The 22420-nt window shown below is 34.8% G+C and overlaps 1 protein-coding gene across 12 annotated transcripts in view; it reads left to right on the plus strand.

Annotated features, from left to right (window-relative positions):
* The window catches only part of CNKSR2 (connector enhancer of kinase suppressor of Ras 2), a 276921-nt gene that overhangs the window by 52144 nt on the left and 202357 nt on the right, over nucleotides 1–22420 (plus strand). For all 12 annotated transcript variants that reach the window (XM_021080290.1, XM_021080286.1, XM_021080289.1 and 9 more), the window contains exons 2-3: nucleotides 2570–2733; nucleotides 12071–12273. In XM_021080290.1, coding sequence (XP_020935949.1) covers nucleotides 2570–2733; nucleotides 12071–12273 — 367 coding nt within the window. The remainder of the gene's footprint in view (nucleotides 1–2569; nucleotides 2734–12070; nucleotides 12274–22420) is intronic.

Here is a 22420-nt window from a genome sequence, read left to right on the forward strand (position 1 = left end):
GGAAATCCTTTATCATTCCTTTGCACAGAAGAATTGTAAGAAAAATCAACTCAAAATAATAAGACTCTATCATATTATTCTGCAGTGTATCAAGATGTGGGTGCCTCAAAATGCTGTATACCAAATGTTCTTTTTCCCCCTCTAATTTTATTTATTTATTAGCCATGCCCACAGTATGCAGAAGTTCCAGGGCTAGGGATTGAACATGAGCCGCAGCAGTGACACTGGATCCTTAATCCTCTGGGCCACCAAGGGAACTCCTCCCCACTCTAATTTTAGATTTAGCTCTTATTTGAAATGTTCCTTTTTTTTCCTCTGACCAGGTTATATAACACAAAATTACATGTAACCCTTAATTTATTCAGTTTACACTTACTGAGCATCACTCTGTGTCATCACTGTGTTAAGCCCTGCATTTTCCAAATTCAGAAAACACAGTGCCCAACTTCAAGGAATTTCCAGGCACACAAACATGGGAACAAAGAATTATAATGTGGGTATTGTTGTAATGGAGATCTGTAGATTTGTAGGTTGGAAAGTGTGGAAGGGGTCTGAAATGAGTCTGAAAGGTAAGGACCAGGTCAGGAAGGGCCTTGAACACTGTGCAAACAAATTCAGATTTTGTTCTGTCATATATATGAGGAAACATTGAAATTTTCAGAGATAGAGAACGACTTCAGAATTTTTATGTTGAGGAAGATGGGAGGAGATAATGACGAGCAGCAGGAAAACCATAAAACTTTTAGCACACATGAGAGATATTTGTGACCCGATTTAGGAAGATGGCAGTGGAGAATGAGAGGAAAGGATATAAGTAAAAGATATTTCAGAAGACCAGTTGTTCAGACGTGGAGATTGGTTAGGTGCGGAAATATAAGGAAGATGGATAAATCTACATGGCTCCCATGTATTTAGATTTTATACTGGGATAGGTGGTGGTGCTATTCGTTGAGACCGTGAGTGAGGTAGAGAGACTTCTCTGGAGGGGAACATGAGGAGCTGGCTTATGGACATGTTGAACTGTGTAGATGTATAGGTCTAACATTCATGAGGGAGATCTGAAATGGAAGTATGAGGTTCTAGATGGCAGTTGCAGAATGAGATTATTCAGTTAGTATGTAAAGAATGAGGGCAAGAAAGAGGTCCCTGGAATGGAGAGTAATAACATGTTAGGACAGTTGGAGAAGGTGTCCTGAAAGGTGACTGAGAACGAATAGACAAAAAGGACCGAGAAAGAGTGGTGTACACATACCAAATGGAGGGCGAAAGAAAGATAAAGTAGTATAGAGAGACAACAGGGTAACTCATGTTACTTTAAGAAAGTTTGAAAATATAGTAAGAAAATATGTGGCCTGGTACTAAACTATCCTATCAGGAACCATGTGGCTTTTAGGATTGATTCTTTTCTTCTTTGAGTGGCCACATAATCTCTGTTATGGGGCTTTGCTTCGTCTCTGCTTGTGCTACTTATAATCTCTGCCCTGTCATAATTTCATCTGAGTCGTAACCTGTTATGACCTTTTGTCTCCTTCCTTGGTATATAATCAAACCTTTTAGTTTTTGTGAATTGCCGTATTTTCTTGATATTCCTTTCTTACTTAAAAATCTGGAGAGAAGTAATCTTGTTAGTCTAGTTCATCATTTGTATCAGATCATTTCATAGGTGAATACAGCCACTCAATCTATAGCCTGACTAACTATTTATGAAGTGCCCCAAGTAATCTTGAGAAACATACCCACTGTGGATCTCCTCTTTGTATCTTGGACCACTTCCAAATGATAGTGAATTAAGGAGTGCATTTCAGGTGAAGAAATAAAGATGTAAGGGTTTTGTTCTGACTAGTGGGGAACAAAGAATCAAGGAAGTAAAGGACAGGGTTTTTTTTTTGTTTTATTTATTTATTTATTTTTGGCCATGCTTGTGGCCTGCAGAAGTTCCCGGGCAAGAGAGTGAACATGAGCCACAGCAGCAATCCACACCACCACAGTGACAGCACTAGATCCTTAAACCCGCTGAGCCCACAGGGAATTCCATATTTTTTTTTTTATGGAAGAGGTTTGAATATAAAAGGCGTCAATAAAAATGAAATGGTTGACATAGAGCATTTAATTTTTTTTAATTTTTGAAGTAGTGAAGTTAAGGTGGCAGAAGATTCCAGAGGAGAGGAAGATTGATTTGCCTTGTATAGAAAGATACCTTTCCCTCTGCAATAGAGTTAAAGAAGAAAGGAGGAGTGAGGTAAAGATAAGTTTGGAAGTAGGGGAACCTACATATTAGCACATTTTGTGAAGCAGGCAACAAAGAGAACTGCTGAAAAGAGATATAATATTTTCCAGTAATTGTTGAGGAAAATTCAAATAGGAACCTAAAAACTAGGGATACGAGGAAGTGAATTTTTATCCCCCAGTGCAGCCCATATATAGGTTGAGAAAAGGTGGATGATTAAACTAGTCCAGAGTTGAAATCCTCTTAACTTGTTAATTGGTAGGAGTTAATGCTTATTTTATTTTATTAAAAAAAATTTTCAAGCTGTTTCTTCATTCTTGTCTTCCATGTTTTCCTTTGTAGGTCTAGATGACTGTTTGCAGCAGTATATTAAGAACTTCGAGAGGGAGAAGATCAGTGGGGACCAGCTGCTGCGCATTACGCATCAAGAGCTAGAAGATCTGGGGGTCAGTCGCATCGGCCACCAGGAACTGATCTTGGAAGCAGTTGACCTGCTGTGTGCCCTGGTAAGGACATGATAAAATTGGTGGGAAGGGAAACTTTGCTTTTTATTCTTGTTTTTTTTTTCCTTTTAAATTTTTTTCCTTAAAAGTTTTTTTGTTTCTTCTCCCTTTTCCCCCCTTTTTAAAAAAATAATTTAATGCAAGCAGAAAAAAAAATTCCCCTAATTCTTAATTGCATGTGGTAGTTACTTCTTTCATTGAATTTGATGTTAAGTGCCAAATTACAAGTTAAAGAAGTTTATTAAATCAATTGGTAACACTTTCTTTAGCTACTTGAAAAACTAAGTTAGAGCTCATCAAGTGAGTGTTTACAGCAGTATTTGGGATATATGATTGCATACAATTGGTTGTAAAGTTCATTCCCTTTTAAAAAATTTGATTTAGTATCACAAATGTTAAGTAATTTTATTTTTTAAAAATCATCCTAAAATAATTATTTTAATGTTCTTTGTATATACATCAATGAAAATTGATATGGTACATTATACTTTTGTATGTTAAAAGAGCAGTGCCTAGTAAGACAAGAGAAATCAGTGTCAGCGTTATCCTGCAAGATTCCGATAGTACATTAGAAATTCTGAGAGGAACATAGATTTTTTTCCATGCTAAGTAAGATGACACTAACATGATTGGGGCTAGAGCTACAGTGACAAAGAACATGAGTTTTGTAATATAATCATCGGGTTGAAATTTGGCTCAGTCAGTTACTAACATTTATGGGCAAATAATTTCATTACAACCTTAGTTATTTTAGTTATTTTATTTAAAATGGAACTACCGGAGTTCCCATTGTGGCTCAGCAATTAATGAATCTGACTAGCATCCATGAGGACGCAGATTCGTTCCCTGACCTTGCTCAGTGGGTTAAGGATCCGGTGTTGCCATAAGCTGTGTAGGTCACCGACACGGCTCGGATCCTGCGTTGCTGTGACTTTGGTGTAGGCTGGCAGCTACAGCTCTGATTCGACCCCTAGCCTGGGAACCTCCATATGCTACAGGTGCAGCCCTAAAAAGACAAAAGACAAAAAAAATTGAACTACCTCTTGGTGGTGCTGTGAAAAGTAAAGAAGATAGTGTTTTAGTGCCTAATTCAGTGCCTGGCATATAGTAGGCATTCAATAAGCAGTAACTGTTGTTAAGATGATGGTGATAAATGATAAATGTGTAGGTAATTAAATGTAATTTAAAAATCAATACACTCAGCACTGTGTATGTCAGATTAAGATCTACTTCCTGCCGTCTTGAAAAGCCTAGTGGGCGGAGAGTGACATACAAATAATCACAATATTAGAGTGTAATTACTAAAATAAAAGTATTGGCTAATTATTACAGGGCACAGAAGAAAAAAATAACTAGTTTTGACTAAGCTAAGTGAGTTCGTATTGCAAAAGGTGTGATCTTTAACAACCTAGTTGGGAATTAGCATGTATTTAAGAGACTGAGGAACAGAGGAAAGGGATTTCCAGGTAGATAAAACAACATATACACAGGCATACAGAAAAAGGAGTATGCCCAGTGTGCATGAAAAATGGTAAGCTATTCTCCCACCAAAAATAAGTGAGAAACAGTGGCATAAAATTAGCCTTTAAAAGGAAGAAGGCCAGATTGTAAAGGGCCTTAATATCCTGATAGGAGATTTTTACTTTTTAGTGTGGACACTGGAGAACCATGCAAGAATGGTCAGGTGGTGATGGTAGTGGAAATGGTGGAATGGAGTAGACATAGACCGAAGACAGGAAGAACATTAGGACATTTTTAAGATAATCCACTTAGGCTCTGAGTAGGGCTTGAACTAAGAATATGCACTAGGAATAGAGAAGATCGATGAATATGAGAAGTGAGTGAGATAAAGGAAGTTGAGAAAGATTCCATCTTTTTGGCTACTGAGACAGAGTAGAAGATTTTGCAATAATGAAGATAAGTAATAGCAGCAAGAATAGATTTAGGTGGAACTATAAACTGGGTTTTGGATTTGTTGAATTCGAGGCCTCTCTGGGTTATCCAGAAAGAGATACTAATCAAACAATTGAATTTATGAATTTGAAGCTGAGAAGTGGCTAAAGACATAGATTTGGGAGTCTCAAGGATATAGGGATTAATCCATAGATAGCAAGATAATCCAGGGAGGGCCTATAGAATATAAAGAATGAAGGACACAAATTGACACTCCAGCTGGGAAGGAAGAAGAGGAGGCTGTGGAGGAGACCTAAGGAGTGGTCAGAGAAGCATGGAGACAACTATGAAAGAGCTGTCACAAGAGTGACAGGAACTGTTATTTTCATTAAGGTACATTGGTCATGTCAGCAGATTTCACTAAAAGCCAATAGGATAAACAAGGGAAAAAGAGCTGATTGAAAATAGTTTTATAAAGAAGAGTAGAATCTCAAACTAGACTGGTTGAATAGTACCTATTTCACCCTTACCTTAATTGTCCTTTCCTCAGAGACATTCCCTGATCACTCCTCCCTGCTCCCCCAGCTCCAACCTGGTCTAAAATTGGCCCTCTACTGTTCCTCTATTTTTAAACCCTCATCTTGTTTTATAACTATGTATTTATATGTGTATTTTTCAGTTTATTGTCTGTTTCTTCTGCTGGAGTACAAGCTATATGGGAAAAGTGACACTGCTTATGGAACACCTAGTATGTAGTGCAAATGCCCGGCAATAGTGGATGCTGAATAAATATTGTTGGAAAGTGGTGATGAAAGAGACTTGACATATTTTTCAGACAATAATCTTGGCATCTTATTGTTTCCTTATTCCTGCGATAAGAGAAATTAAATCAGACCAGAAAGCATGCTTATCTCTCTTATCTGAGTCAAATTGCAAAAATCATGCCTGAAATGAAAGCTAGTACCCAGGGTAAGGAAAGAGTCCATGTTGTTTTTGCATAGTGGTCTGCAAAGCTGAGTCAGAGTGGCCATGAGAGTGCAATAGAAGTGGTGCTTGGAGATGGGAATCTGACCTAGCATCCTCTCTTTGCCACAGCTGCTACAATAGTAAGAGTTGGGTGTGTCAGACCTTGAAGTCTACAGTGTATGTCTCATGAGCAGGGTTTCTCATAGATGAAGCATTCGCATGCTGAGTTCCACTCACCACTTTGAAGAAGGAAGTAAGGTTGGTGGTTACAGTACGACCTAAAAGTAGTAGATCGTAGGCTTTGGAGTTTGGCCCATGATAAGCTCTGCTGACCTATAATTACTTAAAAGGATGGCATTAGAGATGTAGATCATTCCCATGCAATTCTGAATTTAAGCACCATAGTGCTGAATCATTTTCTTGGGAAAAAAAAATAAACATTAAATTCATTCTATGTTTATTCCCAGAAGAGGTCAATTATGTTAAACTTCCTTTTCACTGCTTCCTAATGGCCATACATCAACAAGTTAGAAGTGCACACATCTTACAGTTTATGTACCAGATGTTTTCCAGTGAATATAAAGCAAAAATCTGAGCAGCGGATTCTGATTTTCTTCTATGTGCCATTATAAAATCATAGGGTCTGAGTTGACTAGACCAGGAACTGTGCTATTGGGAATGGGGAGCTATGTTTTGTCTCTTTGAAGCTGTAACATCTATACTGGCATCATTAAAAAGTACAGACTTTTCCTTTACATCTGCTGTATTTATTTCTTCTTTTAACAATTATATATTCATGCTCATACAGTGCTACCACAGGGAATACAAAGATGAAAAAGGCATAGTTTGTGTTCTTAAGATAGATACAGACTAGTGAAGGAGACAGCAGTCATTAAAACAAAATGTAGGTTTAAAGAGGAGTTCCCTGGTGGCTCAGAGTGTTAGGGATCAGGTGTTGCTTCTCTGGTTACTTCTATGGTGCAGGTTCGATCCCTGGCCCAGGAACTTCTGCATGCTGTGGGCAGGGCCAAACAAACAAACAAAAAAGATAACATAGATTTAAAGAAATCCCAGGGGAGTGCAGAAGATGATGAACACTCCTGAGAGTGTAAATGGGATTTGCATTGGAAATAGCAGGATGGGTAGATGTTAGCCAGACAAATTGTTGGAGAAAAGTTATCTAGGCAGAGAAAATATGTGTAACACAGAATGGTGAGAGTATGGGGTGTTCAGAAAAGAATGGGGAATTTGATTTAGCTGCCACAGAGTGAGAAGTGATGGGAAGAAAGGCAACTTAGACTTTATATCACAGTCTTTGCTTAGGTTTTTCAGTCCTCGATATGCTTCCTACCCAGTGCTTAGCCCATAGAGGATATCAAATTAACGTTATCTTACTGAATGAAGTTCTCTGCCTTTCTCCAGAGAACCGTAATTTTTTTTCTCTTGCTACATAGCCTCTGACTTTGAAGTTTCTGTTCTTAATATAAGGAAGACACAGAAAAATTACTGAATTCCTTTGTTTCTTTTAAGCAATGGAATATTTTCATCTGCCTTGTCTTAAAACTAGTTCTGATGGGAAATTAGTATTATGGAAGCTGATGAAAATCAAAGGTTTATTTAGTAACTTGTTCATTCATGCAATATATATATTAAGCACCAACTATATTGTTTGTACTGTGTTATCCTAGAAGGAAATAAGCTGTTCATGATTTTGAGGTGTATTAACTCATTCAAGCTGTTATGCTAATTTGCTCTACTTCAATACAGAGCACATTGTATTAGCAGAAGGAGTTAAGCATAAATAAAATGTATATTGTTTAATGTATAGACCTTAATGTTCTGAAATATACCTTTTATTGAGAAGTATAAGTGAATCATTTTTGACAGGATAAGAACAGTTGTCATTTCATTCTTCATGTATTTTTCATGTAATAGATATTTTGCATGAAAAACTTGATGTCTGAAATTGCTCAGATTTGTTTCTTTGCAACATAATTGCTTGGTTCATTCATTTCAAAATAATTCATTTCTAAAAAAATTCATTAAAGCAATCCTTTTAGTACTCACTCATATTTATGAAACAAAGCATTATAAAACCTAAACACCTGCTGCATGATGCATTCTGATTAATAGCTCTGAATAAAATAGCATTGGCATTGTAAAATATGTGGTGCCAGTATTTTGAGTTAAATGTTTAGTGAGAATTTGCCACTAGTGAGAGAACAGCCAACTCAGTTTTATAAAATGTTAAGTGTATTCCTTCTTTGTTTCTTTCAAATGCTTTTGCATGCATATAATTGAGAGAAGAACAGTATGAACTTCATACCAATTCGTTAAGACTAGACTGGCTATGTTCAGTCAGTGTGGAGTCATGCCTGGTTCCTGGCATGAATGTCATTGGCCAAGTAGGTAAGACATAGGACAAAGAAAACAGTTAAGCACATTTTATGTCCAAGCTTTTATTTACTTGATGTAGTCCTTTCTATACCAATAATAATGCCTATTTGGCCTATGCATATCCAGTAAAAAGCAAGTCTGTAATGAGTAAACCTGTATTTTTAAAACGTTCACAGTCCTTCTCATCGGCACACCTTTGGCCAAGAGCAAAGGGGTGCTTAATTTATTTGTTACTTCTTTACATGGTAAGCAGGGAAGTGTGACTTACTGGTGACTTAGTGAGTCATAAGAAACCATCCACTTTCATGAAGGAAATAGCAAAAGATACCTGTGTTGTCAGTAGTTGATTTTGATCTATTTAGAATTGAGAACTGCAATGATAAAAATTAACTTGAGAGATAAGTAATCCATCTCTTTTGTTAAAATAGTATTACATAGACTCTGTTATATACAAAGAAGCTTCTAACCTATTTTTATACTCCTCTAGAATTTTTTTTTTTTTTTTGTCTTTTTGCCTTTCCTAGGGCTTCTTCCGCGGCATATGGAGATTCCCAGGCTAGGGGGTCTAATCGGAGCCACAGCCACTGGCCTACACCACAGCCACAGCAACTCGGGATCCGAGCCGCGTCTCTGCAACCTATACCACAGCTCACGGCAACGCCGGATCCTTAACCCACTGAGCAAGGGCAGGGATCGAACCCGCAACCTCATGGTTCCTAGTCGGATTCGTTAACCACTGCGCCACGACGGGAACTCCTAGAATTTTTAAAAATGCTTTTGAATTATTGGCTTAACTAGTTATATTTGTTAATTAGAATAAGTTTTAAGAATTTCCTTTTCTACTCTCTACTCCGCACTTTTGTCTCTTCTTGCTACTGAATTCCTCTGTCGTCCTCATTTTTCACCTGAATTTCCTCCATATGTGATATTTCTCTTTTCTTTTTTGTTGCTTTTTAGGGCCATACCTGTGGCATATGGAAGTTCCCAGGCTAAGGGTCAAATTGGCTCTGCAGCTGCTTGCCTACACCACAGCTTACAGCAATGCCAGATCCTTAACCCCCTGAGTGAGGCCAGGAATCGAACTCACATCCTCATGGATACTAGTCAGGCTCGTTACTGCTCAGCCACAATGTGAATTCCTAGGATATTTCTTTAGTGGGCTTCCAAGTTAGGAGACCTTCTCAGGGTATCTTACCAGGTTTTGTCCAGAAGATTTTTCTCCTAATTTTTTTTTTTAATTTGGTCTTTTTAGAGCCAAACTCTCGGCGTATGGAAGTTCCCAGGCTAGGGGCCTAATCAGAGCTGTAGCCATTTGCGTACACCACAGCCACAGTAATAATGCCAGATCCGAGCTGCATCTGTGACCTACCACAGCTCAAGGCTACACAAGTTCCTTAACCCACTGAGTGATGCCGGGGATTGAACCCATGTCCTATGGATGCTAGTTGTGTTTGTTACTGCTGAGCCACAATGGGAACTTCTATCCTCTAATTCTGGAGTCGTTTTTTTTGTTTTTTTTTTTTTTTTAGTATAATACTAGCTTAAGGTTTGAAAGCTTTGAAATAAGTTTTACTTTGCCTTCAGATTTTCATTTATAAGAAGATGTGTGTTCTTTTAAAATCATTTTGACTTTTATAATAAAATATTTGTGATGCTAATATTTAAAGAGATAATTTAAATGAATCTTTTATGGGAAATTAATGGCTGCAGAGTGAAGGTTATCACATTGACTGATTTGGTTCAACTCTTATAAACGATTTTAATTTGAGCTTCTCTGAAAACTATTCTGATTTGTTTGTAAACAAATATTTTCTCACTAAAATCATTAGTACACAAAGATGAAAAATGCAAAAACACTGTTGTACTTAAGGTAAAATGCTTTAACATAGGGAAACACTTCTGAAAATACTTTCAGCTACTTTGGAAGTATCATTTTAAGTTTAGTTGATATTATTGTAAGTTGTTCTTATGTAGTCATTAGAGACTATCTCTTATAAGAGAATTTTCTTTATAATATAGAGACATCTTGAATAAAATTTCCCAAATGTTTTGCAAATAATCCTAAGAAGCAATAGAATTTGAACAGAATATTGTTTTATTTGTGTAAACTAAACCTCTTGACTTGAGAGACTATGGCAATTCAAATTTAACAGTGAACATATAATAAACTATACTTAAAAAAAATCAAATCCATGCTTCAAAAACAGTCTTTTTTAAGTAAAAATGCAAATTCTCAGTGAAGAACAATCAGATTTGTATCATTTTTAAATCTTTAATGATAACATTCATAATTTGATATTTAACGTTTATATATCAGAATCCTCTAGTCTCTCCCGTTTTCCCCCCGCTGTTTTTTTTTTTGTCTTTTTGTCTTTGTTGTTGTTGCTATTTCTTGGGCCGCTCCTGCGGCATATGGAGGTTCCCAGGCTAGGGGTCGAATCAGAGCTGTAGCCACCGGCCTACGCCAGAGCCACAGCAATGCGGGATCCGAGCCGCGTCTGCGACCTACACCACAGCTCACGGCAACGCCGGATCGTTAACCCACTGAGCAAGGGCAGGGACTGAACCCGCAACCTCATGGTTTCTAGTCGGATTCGTTAACCACTGCGCCACAACAGGAACTCCTGTTTTTTTTCTTAAATTACCATAGAAAAAACAAACCTAAATTATGTATAAACTAGGCACCGAGTGATTGCTGACCTAATTATCTAGCTAAATTCATTGTACTATTTGCTTCCCTTTCTCATTCCCCAGTAGTTTATCTTCCATTTTACTTCATTTCCATTACCCTGCTTGGACAGGAGTAGATTGTTGCTGCTAAGGAGTTGTGGTAGAGCTATTCCCTCACAGGTGACCTGATGACTTGTAGTCTCATTTTCTACTCTAAGCTCTGAGCTCTTTAAGCAAATCAAAAAATCTCTCTGTGTCTCACTTTAGTTAACTGTAAAAGGAGGGTAAATCAAGCTTAGAATTTGTTTTGACCTCAGTGGTTTTCTAACATTCTTGGGTTTTATGATTTTCTATAAGTTCATAATACTTTTAATTTTACACATGACAGTGACATACATGCTGCTAAGTAGTTTGATCAAAGTCTTCCTTTGATCAGGTTAACAAGCCTTTCTTAGAGCTGTTTTACAACTCAAAATGATCTATTTTACTATTTAATTGTAATTTACAAAATCTTTCCCTAAAGTTTATTTGAGGGGATCATACAGTATTTTCCTATTGAATATAGCTTTTAAAAGCTTCTTTATATTTATTCATATAAATCCTTTTTGCAGTAATTTATAGATAAAATATTTAGAGTGAAGTAATAAATATTACTGGAAATTGAAAAATGAGAACAAGGAAAAGAAGAAAACAAATTATACTTACCAAAAAGTAATTACAATTGCTCTAGATGTGCTTCACATTTGACTGTGAGCTAGTGCCACCATGGCAAATTTGAAAATAAGTTTAGTTTTATAATTTGCCTTATGAAAAGAAGAAAGTGTATTGATTCCCCTGAGGATGCAGAGATTTTCCTGGTATTCCGTATTATAAAAGAAACTTCTTAAACTGGAGTCATTATGAAGAGGACAGAGAAAAATAGTCATATCGTATATGATTTAATTTTTGCCATTTCATTTTATTGTTGCATTATATATACTTTGTTCATTCTGGGGAAACAGAATTTTTCCTGGTACCTACATTGGTGGCTATGCATTTGCTAATAGCATAGATATTCAAAAAATAATTGTTGATAAATATTGTCACAAGTAAATGAACCTAGGTTTGGGTTAAAAAAGAAACTTATTATGAGTCATTATAATCATTCTATCCTGGGTGTCATAGTTCCAAGATATAATGTCCTTATTTTTCCATGTTCATATTAGTTATTATACATTTTATTGTAATTTGTTTATCTGACATTTTCCCAAATTCTCATTCAATTATGGGTTCTGCTAGGCCAGGAATTCTAGTTTATTTATGTGTTACTTACAGTTGTTCTATTGCCTGTACATATAGTACCCAGTAAATATTTTAATGAGTGAATAAAATACTGACTTTAAGTATATTTGTCCTCTGTCTTTTTATAATTCAGAATTATGGCTTGGAAACAGAAAATCTAAAAACGCTTTCTCACAAGTTGAATGCATCTGCCAAAAATCTACAGAATTTTATAACAGGAAGAAGAAGGAGTGGCCATTATGATGGGAGAACCAGCCGAAAATTGCCAAATGACTTTCTGACTTCAGTTGTGGATCTGATTGGAGCAGCCAAGAGTCTGCTTGCCTGGTTGGACAGGTAAAATCTTATGCATGTTTCATAAGTTATCCTCCTCAGACACCAGTTTGAATATAATATTATTTTGTATTTTCTTGTCAAAGGTTTAGGCAAGTGAAGGAATATTAAGTAACACATATCTAATTAGGATTTACTACAGTATAAGCATATCAGCAAATAGATACAAAATTGTTTGCAGAATTTCATATCCAACTAAATAGCTAATCAATGCTTAGTCACTGACAGTTTCAAAATATCTTTACTGCTTCATAAGCAAAATCATTTTTGGCTATCGTAAGTAGTTTTATAATACTGCCTTGTCTCCTGATTTTTCTGTGTTCCTTTCGTTAATTGGTCATATTTAAGATGTGACCGTCAGGATTCTATTTACTGTTTTAAATGGGCAATTAGATACTGTCACTTTTATAGCATGTATTGCATGTCTCATTACCTTTGCTTTATTCATTCTTTATTATTACTCACTTTGCACAGTAATTTTGGATATTATAAACACAATTTGATCCTTTTGTACTAGTTTAGTTAATTTTCATTTGTCTTGGAACATATAAAAGTTTTTATAAAATGAGAAAAGTTAGAATAAAATTGTATATGCAGCTAGACATTTTAATGGTAAAACATTACAGCTATTTATAAACACTAGAAAGCGCTTTCATTTTTGGGTTTTTTTGTAAGGGATGTGTACTGTATTATAATGGTTCCTTAATCAAATCCTAAAAAACACTTTGTCTCTCATAAGAAACTGAAAATATACAATTTTACTAGAATTATTTCTTGAATAAATGTCAGTAGGATTTACATATATATGTGTATATATATATATTATTACAGTTCACCATTGAACAATATGGATTTGAACTGCGTAGGTCCACTTATATACGGATTTTTTTCGATAGATACGCACTACAATACTACGTGATCATCATCATCAGTGTGTTGAATCTGTGGCTTTGAAGGGCTGACCATAAAGTTACAAGCTGCATATTATTAGCTTTTTGATAATTAATTGGTAGACAGTGATTTTTTTATACTATATCATTAAAAGTTTCATGATTGTCTAAACCATGTTTATCAATTATACAAAATAAATTCTACAAGTAGTATAATAGTCAATATATAAATATATTTAAAATATAGCCTATCCTTAAATAATGTAATGCATTTGTTTCAGGAGGCTTCTTAAATTTAAAGAAAACATTTGATTGTAGTTGTATCTTTTTATAACTATCCTCTGTCCTATAATTATAAATTAGTTTAACCTTGATATTTATGTTTGGTAAATTATAAGTAAATAGAATGATTAGAGAATGTTTTTACTTCTTAATGGCAGATATGGCTGTTTATAAAATCACATAATGGCTTTTAGAACACTATATAATAGTTTCTGAGATAATGCATTATGTAATTTTTATGATAGCATTCTTTTTATCATCTAATAAGATGCCCTTAGTAAATGTCAATTCATCTACAAACATACTGAGTGTGCACACACATACATAGCAATCCATGAAGTGAATCAGTAGTGTTTTGTGTTTGTTTCGTAGTAAGAGAAAATGTGACAAAAAGCCTGAAAGAAATAATTAAAATCATCTCTTTGGCTGCCATTGCTGCAGCAGTTCTCATAATGCTTGTTTTGTGTTATATCCTACCCTGATGATAATTAAGTCAAAGGCCATTTAACAGTTTGACCATAAAAATTAAAGGTAAACTTGGAAGAAGAAAAAGACAACTTTGTGACGATAACTTTAAAATCTTCTGCTGAGACTGTAAATTGAGAAAAGAAACTAAAGTTTATATTTTGAAGATTTTTTTGCAAGAAAATTCAGCTCCAAGCTGGCTTGCCTATAACAATTATGCTTGAACAGCTTAGTTTTAAAAAGGAAAGAAAGAGGAGGAAAAGAATTCTTTGCCATGTTAAGGCATTTGGATTTTATACTGCAGGCTGTGGGGAGCTCTTTAGGGCCATTATTGTGTTGAGATCTTTGAATTCTGAAGATTACTTGGGCTATAGCGCTGGGAAAGATTAGAGAAGAATAAGGCTGGGGAAAGGGAAACCAGTTAAGAGTTTATTTTAGGAATAAGAGCTTATTCCTAAAATAATTTCTGTCCCTTGTTATCTGCCAGGGACTTGCTTCCAGGACTCGCTCAGATTCCAAAATCTGAGAAGAATTCCTTATATAAAATGATGTAGTATTTGCATGTAACATATGCACATCCTTTTTTTATACTTTAAATCATAGGTAGGTTACTTATAATACCTAATACAATGTAAGTGCTATGTAAATAATTGCTGGTGCACAGCAAATTCAAGGGTTTTTGTTTTTGTTTTTGTTTTGTTTTGTTTTTTGAGCTTTCATTTTTTTCCAAATATTTTTGATTCGATGTTGGTTGAACTCATGGATATGGAACCTGCCAGTATGGAATGCCACCTGTAATCATGCTGCTGCTTCTATTGGTGATTCTGAGGCTAACAGGCACACTCATTTAATCAAAGCAGCCCTAGGAGCGTTGTCTTCATTTTACAGATAGGAAAACTACCACTCACAGAGGCAGAGGTTAAGTTCAAAACCAAATAGAAAGGAAGTGGTGGAACCAGGATTCATTCCAGGCATCTGACTACAGAGTTGATACTCTCCTCTGCTGTTTATTGAGATCTTTAATTAGAGAAGCAGCAGTGAGGATAGAAGAATGTTAGAGATAGAGAGACTAAGGAAAAGAGAGAGATGATTTGATTGTAAGTTAAAGGTAAGTGATAATTCCTCATTGAAGAATTTTTTCTATGAAATGATTTGTAGATCAGGGTGATTTTTTATACTTTTTAAACTTACACTTTTCATAGAGTCTTAATCTTTTAGAGTGTTGGAAAAAAGGAAAGATAAATGAAGGGTGCTGCTTCCGTATTTGGGAAGTTGACTTTGCTTCCTCCTCTGCCATGGATTGTGTAAATATCTTAACTGTTCCTTGGCTAACATAAATTTCAGAAGTTCTCAAAGTCAATTTACATGTGGCAGGATTTTACCTATAATTGTGCCAGCTGAAATGTTTAGACTGTTTTCCTGACAAGTAGCCCAGATTTTCATTAGAGATTATTATTGGATGTGTATTTCAGTAATTTTTTTATTCCTTTCAAAGAAAAGAAATGTTTTCTAGGTAGCAGCAACAGCACAAGACAACACTCCACATGCCCTTTTGTTTCAGTGTGTCCTACAAACTACACAGGAAACAAAACACATTAATCAGTGTTAGAAGAGCCGAAAGAGCAGTGTTCTTCATGACTGCCTTTGTGAATCCCTGCTGAAATGCATCGTAAAATGGTATAAAAGGGCAGAGGGCTGAGAAAGAGTGGAGTTTCAACTCTGCCTCTAGCCCTGGGTAATCTTGAACCGTAACCTCTGTTTTTATTTTCTTTTTAGAATAAAAATATAAAACCTGCAGGAGTTTTCTTCTAAGCACTAGTATTCTATAATTCATAGACTTTGTTCACCAAAGCCATGTGAAGAATATATTCATCTTATTTCCCTTTAAGTAATTTCAAAAGCTAAGCATTAACAAAATTTGTTAGTGACTTGTAAAATCATGATTTAACTCCCTACCTCTTCTCTAACTGAATTTAGTTAATATTAAATTCTAGAACAAAACTAATCTGTTTTTATGCTTCCTTTATATAAGGTAAGAATGTATCTTGTCTTTTATTTTTGTTTGTTTTGAAGAACTTAAGTACCTAATTATAAAAGTACCATAGAAATGATATTGACCAAAAATTTTTAATATTTTGATTTGTCATGGTAGATTGGGGTATTTGCAAGGGCCATTTCAATTTAATATTGCCAAGCACTGGATCTTTAACCTTGGTTTATTCCTTTAGTATACAATATTGTGTAATTCTTTAGTTGAAGAATAAAAAATTTTGTCAGTTAAATATGATTGTTTTGATGCCAAACAACTGACTTAATTTTCTTAAAAACTGACTTTTTGGCATTAAAATTTTTATTACATTTTGGGGAAGACTTGCATGTATGGCAATATGACAAGTTTATTGCAGTTTTTATTTAATGTTCCTTAACTGGGGAGAAAGGAAAAGAAAGTATAGGAAAAAATCTTTAATTTAGTTCCATACAAGCTAGATACTTTACATGTATTGACTCACTGAATCTCTCACAAAGCACTTGTCATTATCGCCATTTCACATATGAGACATTAAGTAACTTGCCTGAAGTTATTCCCTAGTATGAAAATTATAATTTGCATCTATTTTTGTTGTGTTAAGAAAGCCCTTGTAGTTTCTCTTTTATCATGTTCCTCAGTCATGGTACATCTCCTTTTGAATGTCAGCTAATTCTTAAGGATTTTGAGGAAGTGATTCTTAGGAATGTGGCATATAAAAACATTTATTTGTGCTTTGGTGTTTCTCTTCAAATGCTAAAGAAGAATACCACTTTTCTGTTTCTGACCTTGATTCTTAAAATTCCCATATAGAATTTTATATATAGGAAGTATTTGTAATTCTGCTTTGAAGATATCAATGAGATATCTTTAATATCATTCAAAACCTTTTGAATGTTTAGGATATAAGCATTATGGTGCTAGGGAAAATGTTTACAAATTGCAAAAACTGCATTTTCACTGGAGCTTCCATTTAAATAACATTTATTTTCAAAAACCAGCTCCTTACATAAATAAAATCAACTCTAAGGCTAACAAAAATCCCCTTTTCTGTTTCATTTTAAATATTGACTTGAATGAAACAACAGACTTTCCCAGAGGAAAAGCCTCAGAGATGAATCACAGTTGGTAGCTTTACTGTTTATTTTCAATTCATGGTTTACTTGTCTATTTTTAACCTACATCCTGCTGTTTTTCACACCTCATCTTTCTTGCAGTTTTATGTGGCTTTGCCAAATCAGTCTATACTTGGAGTTTTACAGATCAGTGTATGCACCATTTTGTACAGTAACATCATTAAAAATGTTCAAAAGTATTATTTATAGAAAAAGTTTATTTTGCTATTTATAGTGAAAGTTTATTCTTTTCTCATTTTCAGCATTAATACCTATTTCTATTTGTTTCTCAAATACATGTTAAGACCATTCTGGGTTTTTTTTTTTTTTTTTTTCCTTTTCTTTCTTTCTTGGCCACTCTGTGGCATATGGAGTTCCTGAAGCAGGGATCAGATTCCAGCCACAGTTGTGACCTAAGCCTCAGTTGTGGCAATGCAGGATCCTTAATCCACTGTGTTGGGGGCTGGGGATTCAATCTGCATCCCAGTGCTCCAGAGATGCCACCAATCCCATTGTGCCACAGGGGGAATTCAAGACCATTCTATCTTGAAGGGATCAATGAGGTATCTTTTTATAGCATTGAAAACCTTTAAAATATTTAAGGCATGAGAGGTAGGCCTCTAAAAGAAAAAATATATATTCTTTGAGATTTTTGCTTTATTTAAGAAAGTTGTTGAACTAATTTCTTTTTTCATGCTATGAAAGTATAGGACAAAAATTATTTCTATACTGTTGCTGAAACTCGGCCTCTGTCAACCGGTGCTGGAATAGAAACTCAGAGACAGAGTTTGGGGTGAAGGAAAAAAGAATAGCTTTTACTGCTTTGCCAGGCAGAGGAGGCCACAGCAGGCTAATGCCCTAAAGACTGTGCCCTCCTATGGGGAAGAATTGCAGGGAGTTTCATTCTCTAAAAGGAGAAAAACAAGGTTTCAGATAAGAATCGGGGTTGGGGCAATTCTTTTTTTCAGGAACCTTAGTCATCTAAGCTGTTGACAGGGCATTTCAGCATGATTCTGGTGGTGGTGTTCTGGGTTATTGCTTAGATTAACAGTACTTGCAAAAAGGGCATATTGATCAGCGATCAGAACAAACTAGGCAAGTTCCTGAAAAACATCACATGCTTATAATCTTTAACCCACAGCAATTGTGCTCAAGGTACCTAATCTTTAGTTTACAAGTGATTGTATTTAGGGTGCAATCAAATGAAGGAGAAGCACAAGGAAGGGCTCCAAGCTATTCAATTTTAAAGTTTTCATTTCTAAGCTATTCATTTCTAAAAGAAGCATAAGGAATATAACTTTTCTCTTAGGTGTATGAGATGCCTTACATCATTATGTGTATCCCTTGAGGGGGAGTCAGGATCCTGCCCCAAGGCTGTACTGTTACTGCTTGACTGTTCCTTGTCTTTGGATCCCCTCCCTTCCCCATCAGCAACTGCTGAACCTGCCCCTTGGAATTCAGACCACAGAGCCTGAATGAGGTCCATTTCCTAAAAACAAGAAATGGGGGACACAGAAAGGCTTATTGTGCCCTGGAGCCCCACAGGGTCCTGCTCAGTTTCAGTACCAGGAAAATTACAGAGACAAAGAATACTACTTCAAACACTACCCAATACTATGGCTTATTGTAGTTCGGTCTTATTTCCTCTCCTGTGCCCACTCCTCCCACGTGGCACCTCTTGTTCCAGAAATGAGCAGTGATGTTACAAGGCCACTGTCCATAAACTGCCCCTCAGGCTCAACAGTGCCAACCTGAGAAATAGTAAGACCTTCCAGATTTCCTAGTTAACTCCCTAGATTTTCTTAACAGCTCCTAATTTGTTTAGGATTTCTGAACCATTAATAACCTTTCTATAAGTGCTTTTGTTTGAAAAGAATGAGCAATGAATAATTTCTTATAGGATCATAAACTTTTCCACTATGAAGAAGTATAAGCATTGTGTTATCTGTATGATGATTTTAGAAGGTCAGTTGTTTAACTTTTAAGATCTAAATAGTATAGTTCCTATAATAGCCATTTACTAATGAACTAAGGGTTTCATCTTGTTTTTTGTTTTTAACTTTCTGGCACCAAAAAGCTTTGCTTCCATGAGTTTAATTTCCTTTACTTAAAGTAAGCCCCATGTTTTTCTCTAAGTATCCTGAACTCTAAATCGAGGTTTCTTTAGACTGAGGAAGAAATTCCTCTTAATTTTTTTTTTTTTTTTTTTACTTATTTTTTTTTTAGGGCCACACTCTGCAGCATATGGAAGTCTCCAGGCTACGGGTGGAATCAGAGCTGCATCTGCCAACTGGCCTATGCCACAGCCACAGCAACATGGAATCCAAGCCCACTGAGCCAGGCCAGGGATTGAACCCTAATCCTCATGGATACTAGTCGGATTCTTTTCCACTGCACCACAAAGGGAACTTCCTCTTAATTTTGTTTTATTTTCAACCTGATCATGTTTAGCTGTTCTACAGAGATCCTTTTCTTTATCTCGTAGATGATCATTAAGTCATGATGGAGTGTTGATCTTTGGTGACTTACAAAGATTGGAACCTGTCAGCCTTCTTTAACTTATACGTATATGTAGCCAAGATCATCAGACCAAACTTTAGCATCACCTGGCTGAGAACGGTTCTTAGTATAGTTGTATATGACTTGCCTTTAAAATGAAAACTTTAGGGGAATTCACTATAAAATAAAATCAGTGTTTTCCTTAGTATATGTTTATTTTTTTTTTCTTTCAGTTTTCTTGATATTTAATCTTGAGAGAGAAGCTTGTCCTACTTGAAATATGAATGGTCAGGGAAGTGGAAAACATGCTTTAGAATTCAGTTTGCTACAGGCATTTCAGTCATCAAATAGATTTTTCTTTTGGTACATTTTGAAGATCATATGACAGTCTTTTTTTAAGATTTTATGGGAAGAATCATGCTGTACTTCATCTCATCACTTTTGAGTGAATTTTTTTAGATTTTATTAACAGACTTTGACCTTTGCAAAAACTAGGAATCCAAGCTCTTTCTAATCATGCAAGAAGCATTTTTAAATTCTTAATTAAAATGCCAATTTTTATGCTTCAATGCAGCAAAAAATAGTTTTTGGGTAGTTTTTTTTAATGATGTTTTCCTGGAAATGCTTATATTTTATATCTTTTAAAAATAGTTTTATTGAGGCCTAATTTACCTTCTATAAAATTTATCCATTTTAAGTTTAATGAGTTTTAATCAATTTAGATACAGCTATGCAATGACCTCTAAAATCACATTTTAGAAAACTTCCATCAGGATAGGTTTTTTTTGTTTTGTTTTGTTTTAAAGCTGGTACTTGCTTACGATTAAAGAAGTTAATTCTTTTTTTTAAACTGAGAACACAGATTAATTAATTACATATATTTTGTTCTAATTAACATAATTTGAATTCCTAATGACTCCTGTTTTAGTAAATGAAGATGAAAAATATACTATTTTGGAATAGAAATGAACAGTAGACTGTAGAATATAAACTCATTTAGAAAACAGTATGTTAAAACCACTGGAAAAAGCAAGGGCATTTTAAGAAATGGAATTGAGGCACTTGGTTAAGGCTTTGGAATGTAAATAATTATAGAACACTACTTGTTCACGATAATAATTTTAAGTATATCATTTAAGTGGGAAACATAAATCCCTGAGAAAACTGGAGAAAATATAGTCAAAATGATTCTTATTAAGTGTTTAAAAATAGAGAATAAAATGCCAAGAAATATGCTTTTTGGCTTTGACTACATACAATTGTAAAAAGTGACTAACTGTAAGACAGATGACAAACTGGGGAAAATATTTGCAACTAACAGTTGGGAGAAGCAGAGAGTTAATGTGTATGTGACTATTACATTTAAATTTAAAAAGCACCAAAATGCAACAGATAAACATATAAATAGACAATTCAAAAAAGAAGAAACAGAAACTGCTAAGATGTATATACCAAAAAACAATTTCAAAGTACGTGAAGCAAAAGCTGACAAAAGAAGAAATAGACAAATCCACAACTACAGTTGGATACTTCATCTTTCTCAAAACAAAGTCAGTAAGGATTAGAAGAGCTGAACAACAAAAAATAACAAGATCTAATTGACACTTTTAGAACATTTCATTCAACTACAGTAGAATGCAAATTCTTTTCAAGTGCCCTTGAAACAGTTATGCAGATGCACCCTATCTCTATCCTAAAACAAACTTTAACACATTTAAACTAATTTAAATCAGTTAGAATGTGTTCTTTAATCCTAATGGAGTAAAACTAGAAATCACACCACACACTTGTAAGTAATCCATGGATAAAAGAGGAAATCTCAAGGGAAATAAAAAGAAATACATTGAACATAATGAAAATTAGAACAAGTCATAGTTTTTTTGGCATGCTGCTAAAGCAGTGCTGAAATCAGAGAAATTTGTAGCACTGAATGCTTATATCAGAAAAAAATAAAGATCTCAAATCAATTATTTAAATTCTTAAGAAGATAGAAAAGTAATTACTAAAAAACATGGGCATAAAGTTTCAGTTATGCAAGATGGAAAAATTCTGGAGATCTGCTGTAGAACATTGTACCTGTAGTTAACAGTACTGTCTTTTACAGTTAAAATTTTATGAAGAGGGTAGTTCTCATGTTAAGTATTCTTTAAAAAAAAAAAAAAAAGTAAACTTAAAAAAGAAAGTAGAAAATAAGAGTAAAATAAGCCCAAAGCAAACAGAAGGGACCAATATCAAGAACAGAAATCAGTGAAACATGTTGAGGGGACAATTAAAAGGGTAATAAATACTACAAATAACTTTATACATACATTTGACAGATTAGATGAAATGGCCAGTTCCTTCAAAAACACAAACAACCAAAACTTATCTAAGATGAAATCGATTCTCTGAATAATCAGTAACTATTAAAGAAATTGAACTGTACTTAGAAACTCTTTGGGGTAGGGAAAAAAAAGGCCTAGGCTTATTAGATGAGTTCACTAGTGAATTCTATGTTTAAAAAAAAAAAAATAACATGAATTCCACACCCTGTGTTCCAGAAAATAGACATGGAGGTAAGCCTTCCCTTCTCAATTTATTACAAAATCATTATCCTGATTCTAAAACCCAGGAAAGTACAAAAACAAAAACAGACTAGTAATATACCTTAAACTTGTATGTTAATATCCTCCACAAAATATTGACACTCCAAGTCCAATCATACTTAAATAGAATAGTGCACTCTGACCAAATGGGTTTCATTACGGGTAAGCAAGGCTGCTTCAATACTTGAAAATAAATCAGTATAATCTACCATGTTAATGTGCTATAGAATACAAATCATGTAATCATATCAGTAATTTGATAGATTCCTATACTCATTCATGAGAAAA

The sequence above is a fragment of the Sus scrofa genome, chromosome X (genome assembly GCF_000003025.6).
Source record: "Sus scrofa isolate TJ Tabasco breed Duroc chromosome X, Sscrofa11.1, whole genome shotgun sequence".
In the NCBI taxonomy this organism is placed as follows: Eukaryota; Metazoa; Chordata; class Mammalia; order Artiodactyla; family Suidae; genus Sus; species Sus scrofa.